The sequence below is a fragment of the Rhincodon typus genome, chromosome 42 (genome assembly GCF_021869965.1).
Source record: "Rhincodon typus isolate 14 chromosome 42, sRhiTyp1.1, whole genome shotgun sequence".
Classification (NCBI taxonomy): Eukaryota; Metazoa; Chordata; class Chondrichthyes; order Orectolobiformes; family Rhincodontidae; genus Rhincodon; species Rhincodon typus.
The window spans coordinates 365,339-376,930 of record NC_063373.1 but is presented as its reverse complement, the minus strand read 5'-3'; the positions used below and the strand labels follow the sequence as shown (position 1 = coordinate 376,930).

Below are 11,592 nucleotides of genomic sequence, written 5' to 3'. Positions count from 1 at the left end.
TCGGGACGTGAACAAAGATCTCTCTGGACTGAAACAGGAGACGGCAGTCCCTGGGCAGGGAGATTCAGAGCAGCATGGCTCACTTGGAGCAGTGTCAGTGCGATCAGTTTAAATGTGAAGTGACTGTATTTAGTGACAGGTAAAATGGAGAAGATTCATGTAGAGCTCTCTATCACGGTGTGTATATACTGGGTGGCACAGTGAGAGAAATGGGAACCCTCTCCATTCAAAAACCTAGCACAGGAAAACAATTTAAACTGCACTCGCCAGGTGCTATCACTGGCCTTCAGCTCCAGAGCTGTGAATATAAATCAGATTCCGATTCAATAATCTGGGTGTAGGAACAACTTGCCGTGAAGCTATTATTTGAAAGATGGAAAAAGCAGTGAGGAACAGAAAAAGAATGATGAAAAATGAAAACTTTTTGTGGACTTGCCCCATCTTCCCATACAGTGCTGAAAACTCCGGCATTGACTCTTGGAGTGTGGGAGACATGCAGATACAGACTGGGGAGTTCATGAAGCTGCCGGCTGCTTGTCTGGGACGTTTGATTTCAGGCTGGATCCTATAGCTGTGGTTTCTGAGCTCGGATGAAGCATTGTGATGGATATGGTACCACAGCAGCAAAAAGCTTGACACAAACAGCCCCGTTCCTAATAACCATGTATATCCATGGACTTCACATTCTTGTTTCCCAGAGTGAAATATCTAGACACTGGCTCAGATTGTCAGGGAAAATGTTGATTCCTGGGAGAATACAAGACAAAAAGGAGGCAATTCTATTTCTGGGTAACTTGCAGGATCTGGTGTCAACAAACAGGAAAAATGTGAAAACATTATTGGATACATTTGGGACAGGATTAAGATGGAATTTCAAATGAAAATACAGGAAGTTGCTGCTCCAGGTTACAACACAATTTATATTTACATTCCCTGGGGATTATTATACACGGTGCTCAGGGTCAGTTGTTGTATTGGGTGAATGAAGAGACAGAGCACAGTGTAAATACTGGGGGAGCGGAACCTTTCTGGAAGTGACTTCAGGTAAGACAACCTTCTTAATTCTACTATTTTCTACTATACATTGTATCGAATTTGTGTGATTAGTAAATTTGATAATTCAGTAAAATCAGTGAGATATTTCAGACAATTACATGATTCCATCCCAGAGTGGTGAATTTCTGTTGCGTCAAGAATATACCCAGTAACTGGAAGTGAAATCTGAGATGAGATTTCTTCTCAATTGTTAATATTAAATCCCAGAAAATCCAGGATTCCAGGATCTGTTTAACATGTTCAGCTTGGTCCAGTTTACATTATTCAGGATACTTGTTGTGTTGGGCAGGTTTGATGATTTTGGACTTTAGGATACTTGGAGGTGGGTTAGGATTTTGTTATAATCGGAGTTAAAAGACATGATCCAATTGTTTTGTGATTCAGTCGTTGGTGTCATAGTTGTTTACATTTTTGCTTATGTAGTTCATACCTTGTTGAACAGTTTTAAGAATAATACGTTCCAGATTCTACTTGATAATTTTGCGAACAGACAGAAATGATTTGGACAGAGTGAGACACAGGGATTAATTTATATTTAAAATAACTCAGCCCAACACGCTTACAGCATATGTCCAGAGAATTCACTGGAAGACAGCAAGCAGGCTGCGTGTGGAATGAAGTTGTGTCTCATTGACATGTGTGTTTTGACAATAATTGTTCAATTATCTGTGAGATTTCAAGTCATCTCTCACTCTGAAATCTCATCTCTAACTGGACCCACATTGAAGGGTTGAGAACTGCAAGAGTTTCTGTTTGGTTGAAATCATTCTTGTGCAATAACAGCATGGGATCAATCTTTTTTCATTTGTTGATATTAGATGTTTCGGTTCACTGTTTCAATATTTACAATTATTGGATTAAAACATTCAACAAGGGTACTTCAGACTAATAAATGAACTGGTCAATGATTAAATCTCACCATGAGTGGAAGTCCAAAGGGCAGGAATATGATTTCTTATTGCAAGGTTAGTGGAACAAGGTTTAATATTCAGCCAGCTCTGACCACTGTGTTCTTTTAGTGGGGACGATCCCTCAAATATAAGTTAGACATATGGGAAAGGAAGGGCACGATCCTTTCTCAGCGGCAGAGTTATGATCCATTTGATATCAAGGAGCTTGAATTGACATTTCACAAGCTTCCTGGATGGGATAGAGGGAGTTTTGTGAAGGAAACAGATTCTCTCATTATTCCTGAGAACGATGATATTCTCCTGTGTGCTTTTTAAGATGAGTTTTCCACATTTGTTTGAAATAGATTTGTTTTAATAACATCATTAACTAAATTAACAGGAAGGACAATGACGATTTCAACATGTCCTCCTGAGGACATTTACCTAAAAAGATTAATTTTACAAAAAGCACACAGTAAACTTTCATTGCACCTCCTCTATCTCCCTGGATTCACTGGTTTCGAAATTCCTCCCAGGAAGTGAGACAAAACAGGCAGTTCTCCGACCTGCCACTCCTCCTGCCCAGTGCCTGAGCCTGAATTCCAGGGACTGACCTGGAATTAAATGCCAGGCACAGTGTGGAACAGGCAGGCGATTACCCCAGTTTTCCTTCACCCCCTGTGAACAATTTCTTGGCTGCTGTGTTTGACTGTAACACGGACTGTATGGTGGGAACATCCCTGATCACAAACACTGAGTGAGTTAGGAGTCAATTTTACTGGAGTGAAACACCTCTGTCTGTGTGATTCCAATTCCCATTCTTCCTCACCAGGAAGATATAAAACACTGGACAAATATTTCTCATACTTGGGTGATTTTAAATGTGTTTCTGCAGTTGTTCTTGTTCAGCCTCTTGTCTGAATTTACTCACTGGGTGTGCTCTACTTCCTTTCACATCTTTTTGTCTTTCACCATCTTTTCCTTTTTTTCAGTTCTTTCTCTTTTCTTGGTATCTCCTTCTCTTCCCCGGTTTTTAGTCCTCGAACTTTATCTTTCTCCTTTCTCACCCTCTGTGTCCTACAATTCCAGTAGAACAGTCCCACCACCCATCAATGGGGTTAAAGCTGGAATATTCTGGAAAGGTGTTGAAAGGATCAGTTCAGTGTGAGGGGGTGAGGTCTGCAGTAGGATGTTGATGCTGGACTGTAGTGTACTGGATGAGGCCCTTTACAGTGTACAGTGTGAGCTCCCGTCAGCAGGGAAAGACATTTCAAATGTCTCAGCGTTAATTATTGAGGATCTCGGAGCTTTTAATTTGATTACCTCAATGGTAGAAAAAAAGGTATTTAAAATTCTGACGGTGACAAAGCGGATGGAGGTTACAAGGGAGCAAATTAAAAGCCAGACTGCCACTGACACATTACAGTCCAGTCAGCCTGATGGCACAGCTGAGGAAAAAAACTTTTACAGACAGTAATTCAGGATAAAATTTAAGGCAACAGCATTTCTTCAGGGTGTTCCTGTGATCTGTTATTTTCTGCCTGAAAGGACAGAAGAATCAGGTTCAGCTGTAAAGATCAAAATGGAACTGAATTAATATCGAAAGGAAAATACTTGACAGCCCTTTGGGACAGTAACAGGGGAGTGGGATTGTGTGGTTAGTCCCACCAAAGAGTCACCATACACTGATACTTGTAGCATAGACAGAGGGGAACCAGTGTATGTAGCCTCTTGATTTTCAGAAGACTTTTGAGAAGTTCCCACACTGGGGATAATAAATTAGACCTGGGGGAAATATACAAATGTGGATGGAGAATCAGTCACTCGGCAGAAGCAGAGAGTTGGAATAAATGGATCATTCTCAGGAGTAATACGAGGGTCAATGCTAGTTCCACAACTGCTCGCAATCCATATAAATGATGTAGATATGTGGACCAATGGGAATATTTGCACATTTTCTGATGACATCAAACTGGCGAGGAGCATGATTTGTGAGGAAGATGCTTTGTGAAAGGGCTAGAACTGGGCTGAAAGAACATAGTATAAAGGAGTACGAAGTTATTCATTTTGACAGAAAAAAACAGAAAGTCCACCTTGGAAGTGTCCTTGTCCATGAGTCATCAAACTTAGTGGGTGGGTGTCGCAATGAGCTAAGTAAGGAAATGGGATGTTGGCATTAATTTCAAGGGGATTTGAGTGTACAAGTAAAAATGCCTTGCTACAGTTGTACAGGGCCTTCGTGAGACCACACCCGAAGCCTTTTACATAGTTTTGGTCCAAGAAAGGATACAGTTGCCATGGAGACAGTGCAATGGTTGTTTACCAGACTAATCCTTGGGATGGCATAGTTGTCCAAAGAAGAGGGTTTGAGGGAACTGGGTCTGTTTTCCCTGGAGTTTTTAAGAATGTGAGGTGATCTTGCTGAACTTACAAAATTCTAATTTGGGCTGGCAGGGTGGATATAAATAGGATGTTTCTAGAACCAGGGGACGAATAATCTTAGGATCAGAGACAGGTCATTTACAATTGAGATGAGGAGGAACTTCTTCTTTTGGAAGGTAGTGAATCTTTTGGAATTCTCTACCCATAGGGCTGTGGAAGTACAATCATTGATCAGGTTCAAGACAAATCAGTGCAGTTCTGGAGACTGATGACATTAAGGGACATGGAGATAAAGTAGAAGAATGGAATTGAGGAATTATTTAGGATGGTGGGGCAGGCTTGAGAGGCTCAGTGGCCCACTCCTGTTCCGATATTCCAATGTCTGGATTCACACACAATGACAGGATTGACAGGCCACTGGGTCTCTTCTCACTTGGATAAAGATGGCTGAGGGGTGACCGAATTAAGATTGTTAAAGTTCTGAAAGGTTTTGATTAAATGAAGTAGAAAGAGAATGGTTCATCTTGTGGGGAAGACCTCAGACAAAGTAGGCCATTCAGCCCGTTGAGTCTGCGCCACCATTCAATGTGATCATAACTGATCTGATCATCGTCAACTCTACTTTCCTGCCTTGTCCCCATAATCTTTGATTCTGTTCCTGGATAAAAATTCTGTCTGTCTCAGTCTTGAATATACTTAATGACCCAGCCTCGACAGCCCTTTGCAGCAAAACATTTCACAGATTCACTCCCTTCTATGAGAAGAATTGCTTCCTCATCTGTGTCTTAAGTTGCATAACTGGAGGCCATCAATATAAGACAGTGCCCAAAGAATCTCTTTGGAACTTCTTTAGCCAAAGAGTGGTGTGAATGTGAAATTTTTAAAGTACGGAGTGGTTGAAGTGAAGAGTAGAGATGGATTTTAAAGGGAAGCTAGACAAGTCCATGAGGGGGATGGAAATGGATAGTTAAGATGGTGTGGATGAGGACTGTCTAACCCCTTCAACACCTGCTCCCTCCACCAGTGACCCTTAGTGACAGCAGTGTGTACTATCTACACGAAACACTGCAAAAAGGCACCTTCAGCACCATCTTCCAAACCCACAACCACCAACATCTAGAAGGACAAGGGCAGCATGTGCTTTGGAACATTTCCACCTACATGTTCCCTTCCAGCTTGCACACCATCTTGACCAGGAACTATAGTTTTGGACCTTTATTGCCACTAGCCTCAAATCCTGGAACTCCTATCCGAACATGCGAGGAACTCCCATCCTAACATGCGTGGGAGTCCGTACACCAAATGGTCAGCAGGGGTTTGAGAAAACATCTCACCATGACCTCACCACCATCATCGCCTTCTCTGGTGCAATTATGGATAAGTAAAAAATGCTGCATCAGATAGCGAGTTCTCAACCCAGGAATGAATGGAATAAAAGGAGACTCGAGTGGAGTATAAACACCAGCATGGACTGATTTGGTCAAATAGAGACCTACTGTGCTGCATATTCTGGATATCAAAACTCCTTTATTGTATGAGCCAAAACTCTTTGTGATGGGATCGAAGTCATTGCGAAGGAAATAAGTTGTATTGATACAGCACCTTCCTGAGTTCAGGACGTATCTGAGTAGTTCACAGCTTTTGAGTACATTTGAAGTGCTGTCAGTTTTGTGAAGGCATTTTGTGCAAACCGGGACCCCATGAACAATAAGATCCTGACCAGATAATGGTTTTTAATGAACAAAAACAAAGATGCTGGAAAAGCTCAGCAGGTCTGGCAGCATCGATGAAGGAAAAAACAGAGTTAACGTTTCCAGTCCGGTGACATTTCCTCAGAACTGATGGTGGCTGGGAAAACGTCAGTTTATATGCAGAAAATAGGGAGGTGGGTGGGGTAGGGATATAAACTGCATATAAACTGACGTTTTCCCAGCCACCATCAGTTCTGAGGAAGGGTCACCGGACCCGAAACATTAACTCTGTTTTCTCCTTCACAGATGCTGCCAGACCTGCTGAGCTTTTCCAGCAACTTTGTTTTTGTTCCTGATTTACAGCACCGCAGTTCTTTTGGTTTACATGGTTTTTACTGATGTTGGCTGAGGATAATACTGTGCAGCATATTGAGAAGTCAATTTAATGTCTGATCTCAAAGACAAGGCCCCCCCGCCACAACTGTGTAGCTCTCCCTCAGTAATATCAACCAAGATATTGTGCTCAAGAATCCACTTAAACCCCCACCCTTCTGGCTTAAAGTAAAACTGCGACCACTGAGTCACTGCTGAGTGAAACAGTCATTGGCTGTTTTGCACTAGTGCTAAAAGTGAACATTATCTTGCTCAACTCTTTCAAAGAAAATAACACCAAGCTGTATAATCTTCCCCTCCACTTCACTTCCTAAAACTCTGAGCCATTCTGGATCTGTTGCAGATTTCTCATGGGCCAGAGTCTCCTTTGCCTCTGTTGGATGATTCAGAATTACACACAGACATGACATGATGTTTCACCAATAATACACTGAGGGTGAATGTGGTCTTGGCTGCAGAACACATCAGATTACAGTGAATCACCCGTGTGTTTTACAGCTACCCAGATTTTCAATCTTATTGAGTACAGTAGGAAAGAGACCAGGGCAGATTGTAACCTGGGCTGAGATTCACACTCACCAGAATCACTCAAGGCCACGTTCACCCTGAATACCATTTTGTAAATTCCAGCTCTCTGCTGATACAGTTACTGTCATCATTCTCCTCATTACTGCTGTACTTCATCACAATGCTGACAGCCTCAGGAATTTATCAAAGTTATCCCCAGATCCAGGTCCTGATCACCACTTCCCAACAGTGTTTGATCCACTGATGTATCATGAACTACACTTACTGCCCACTATTTTCAGGATGTGAAAGACCGTCACCTTTAAATGATGTTGACTGATATGATCCTGTCACCTACATTGGAAAAGTTCAGCAGCTCCATCAGCGTCTGTGGGGAGAGAAATAGAATTAGTACTTTGTAAAGTGCTTTCACTCTGATTTTGAATACCTGCAGCTGATTGGTTTCATTTAACTATTTTCTCAAAGACTCGAACTGATACGATTGATGTCCTTGTCTCATAAATGAACAATAAAATTATTTTTCATAACTGCAGAAGATACCAAAGGGCTTCAAAGCCAATGAAATGCATTGCAAGTGCAGTCATTTGTGCAATGTAGAGAAATACTGCAGCCAAATGGTGCCAAGCAAGATCCCACAAGCAGCAATTGGATAATGACCAGATAGTCTGTTTGCAATATTTAACGAAAATTGATCAGGACACTGGAAAGAACTCCCTTCACCTCATTCAAGTTAGTGTTGTGGAATCATTTATGACTCATTGGAAAAGACAGTGGGGCGACCGTCCAACACTTCACACAATGCGTCATTGTCCCACAGCTGCACTGCAGTGGTCAGTTAGCTGTGGGCACTGATTAATACTTTCCTGGCTGGAACTCTCCTGAATGTAGCTGTTCTTGCTCATTCACACTGATTAATTCCTTCTGTAATTAGCAGCTTTCAGGTGTTTCTTTTGGAAAATAGCATGGGAGAGAATCTATGAGTAATTTGAGATGCATTGTAGTGTGCTTGAGAGGACCAGGTTTCTTTGAACCTTGATGATCTCTTTCAGGATGGGAACTGGTCATCTTGATTGTTCTTGGTCTTTCATTATGGTCCAGGATGTCCGATGTTCCAAAGCTTTTCATGTCAATGATAAATATCAAGATTTTGAAAGACCAGTAACTGAGTACCACTTCATCAACCACGTTAAACCTGTGAACACATCAATGGATACCATATGTTTTCAGCTGTCGATCCAGGACCATACCTAACGGTTCTGTCCTGTGAAACTTTACCCTCGGCACGGACTAGTTTGTGGCTGTTTTATAGAATCTATTTCACCAGTGGCCAGAAGTACCTTCACAATTTACAGCTTTGGTCAGATTTAGCCTGAGTAACTTTGATGCATTAACAAAAAGACACCGTTTCACTCTTCTGCCCTCAATTCTATCCTTGCAAATCACATACACTTTCTGACCAGTGTAACCTTTCTTGGCAAAGTTTCAGAATTGGTAACTGCGAAAAGAATGTTCAACAATTCAGCTGTAAATTTTGACTGCTTTGTTTAATCACATGTTCTATTTGAAAACAAGATTTCAACAACATATTTATTTATTGTAAAGGAAATATTTGATTATTCCATTAATCACTTGATGGCAAATTCTGGGTTCCTTTTTCTTTACAGCTTCTGGCACCCAACTCCTTTCTCTTGATGCCTGAGTGTTATGGTTAATTGCCTTGCTTTCACATTTTGGTTTCTTCACTTGCTCCAGTTTTATCCTGACATTTGCTGTTTTTTCTCTGGCTAGCTTTCCTGCTCTATAGGACTGTTGCACATTTTTGACTTTCCACTGAAGTTTTTTGTTTATCCTGCCGTTAAGACACTGACTGGGTTCAGGGCAAAGCTGGTTTCACACCCCACTTGACATCAGAGTTGATTGATGCAGAATAACTTTGAGAATAACTTTGGGATGAGTGTAAAACTTATATTCCACCCACTCCATTGGACTTGTCTCCCTGTCATGCAGCTTATAATTGCTCAATGCTGTCCTTCAATTTACCCTTCATTTCTTCCCTGTTGTTTGTCATTCTTTTTAGAACAGGTTGGTTTTATACATCAGAAAATCTCTTGAGCTCTGCCTGACTGAAATGCATTTATTATTGCTCTAATCAGTTTGCAAATATTTATGTTTCAGTTGCCCAGTCTGCACCATCGGTCTACATCTTAAATCCCTCAAACTCAAACCAAGATGAGATCAGCCTCGTCTGTCTGGTCAAGGACTTTCATCCCAGGAGCATTCGTCAGACATGGTCCAGTGACAGTGGAATCATTACCACTGAAATCAGCAAGTATCCTGCAGTCCAGGGGAATGATAAGAAGTACACAATGAGCAGTGTGCTCAAAGTCTCTGCAGCAGATTGGAAAACCAATAGATTCTACCACTGCCAGGCGGGCTACAACTCAAACGACATGGTGGAACGTCAGTTTGAAACACCCAAAAGTTAGTACATTCCATTATTTCACATTTAGTGTCACAAGATGAATTTGGAAAAGGAAACTTCATTAACCGATAGAGGAGGTGGTTGCACAACAGAACTCCCAGAAATTGTTGTGCCTATGGATTTTATCCCTGTACCCCAGCAGTGCTGGCAGTAATAAGATAAAAATACAAAGAGGAATCCTACAACACAGGACAATGACAGGATGCAATGCTGTTACCTGTGATATCACTCACTCAATATTCAGTTCTAGAGAAGTCAAGGCAACTGAATATCAGGCGAAGTGTATACCGTGCCATACTGTCCATTTTGTGCCTCATTTTAGAGGCCTCCTCCCAGTCAGGTATCGGTTCATAGATTCACATGGGGTTGAAACAGACCATTTGGCCCATCATGCCTGTCTGTCTTTCGAAAGAGGTACCAAATTAGTCCCAGTCTTCCAGTTCTTTCCTCATAGGTTTTCCTATTTAAGCAGTTATCCAATTCTGCCTTGAAAAGTACCACTGAATCTGCTTCCATCATTCCCTTTCAAGTTGTGCATTTCCAAACATAAACATTTACTGTGTTTCTACTTAAAAAAAACTTCATTTTCTACACTGTTGCCTCCATTTTAAATCTACATCATCTGTCTGCCAAGACTTCTGGGGTTGAGAACTATTGCCCATCTACTCCATCAAAGCTCACATAAATTTTGGGCACACCCATTTAATTTCCCCTGAACCTTCTCTGCTCGATGCAAGGAGATCTAGCCTATTATCTCCAATCTGTACAAAATAACTGGAGTATTCCATCCCTGGAACATTCCACTAAATATCCACTGCTTTATTTCCATTCCTTCTGAAGTGAGGTAGCCAGAATAGGAGACAATACCTCGATTTAAGGCCTTATTAGTGATTTACAAAGGTTTAGGAATAAATTCCTTGCTTTTGTGCCCTACACCTCTGTTATAAAGTTCAGCATCCATTATGGTATTTTAGAAACAGACTTAGCAACTTACCCTGCAACCTGCAAACATTTTTCATTTGCAATTCCAGTTTTCTCAGTTCCTGCGTCCCTTAGAAAATTGGAGAATTTAGTTTCCAACAACCCTTTCATTCCATGACGAAAGTCAATGGAAATTGAAAATGGAAGGATGGTGAGTCAGAGGCTGCTGTTTTGGTGATGTCTGCGCAGAGCTACACCCTGCCCCTCCCAGACAAATTTTTGCACGATTGAAATGGGCAAATGGAGGGGGTAATGTCTGATTTTCTCTCAATTGTTATGGAGAATTGTAAATCCTACCTGATCCCTAAAGGGTCAGCAACAATTTTATATAGTGCTGCCATATAGGTGCTAATCTCAAACGGTTATTTGCACCGTGGGATTTTCAAGTACGAACAGGAAATTCTGCAGCAATTGGCTCAGAAAGTAAAATATGAAAAGCTTTGGACCATTGGTCAGTATCAAGCACTGTCAGGTAACTAAATATTTCAGGGAGAAGATAAGAGGAAACCCAGTCAAATTGACAATGAAGGGGGTTGACATTGTCGGCCTTTCTCTGAATTTAGAAGTAATAAAGGACATTTTTCCTGTGGCAAAACAGTTGTATGATCTTCAACATTGCAATGTGTTACAGCTCAAGAGCCGAACATCACCGCCCTTGTCCCATCTGTGGATTTTATCTCCAGTCAGAATGCTGTCCTGGGCTGTGTTATATCCGGATTTGCTCCTGACAACATCCAGGTTTCCTGGAAGAAAGACCAAGTGGACCAAACGGGTGTTGTTCTCTCTTCCAAACGGAGAACTGACAATACCTTTGAAACAATCTCATACCTGATTATACCCACGGTACATTGGAAGAAAGGCGATAAGTACATTTGTGAAGTCTCCCACCCACCTTCCAATTTCAGGAGCACGATCAGCATGAAATACCAAGAGGGTAAGTGGATCTGAGTGGAAGAAAGATATCCTAATATTGAAGCTGTTGGGAAGTATTTTGTGTTTTGATATGGAACCAATATTGAAAAGACAGTGTTTTAATCCAATACATTGGACAGGGAAACAGCCAGCACTGTGTTAGCTGTTCACCCTTGTTCAGTTTGCCTCTCTGTGAATCCAACAGAAAAGAAAGGGGGCTGAATGTGTAATGGCTCTTCTAATATATCCCAACTGACATTATTCACAGTTCAAATTG

General features: G+C 41.4%; 1 gene segment (V, D, J or C); it reads left to right on the top strand.

The window, feature by feature from the left end:
• The window catches only part of LOC109932878, a 22,688-nt gene that overhangs the window by 5,599 nt on the left and 5,497 nt on the right, over positions 1-11,592 (top strand). The window contains 3 exon segments of the C gene segment in view: positions 997-1,044; positions 9,116-9,421; positions 11,035-11,337. Of these exon segments, the coding sequence occupies positions 997-1,044; positions 9,116-9,421; positions 11,035-11,337 (657 nt within the window).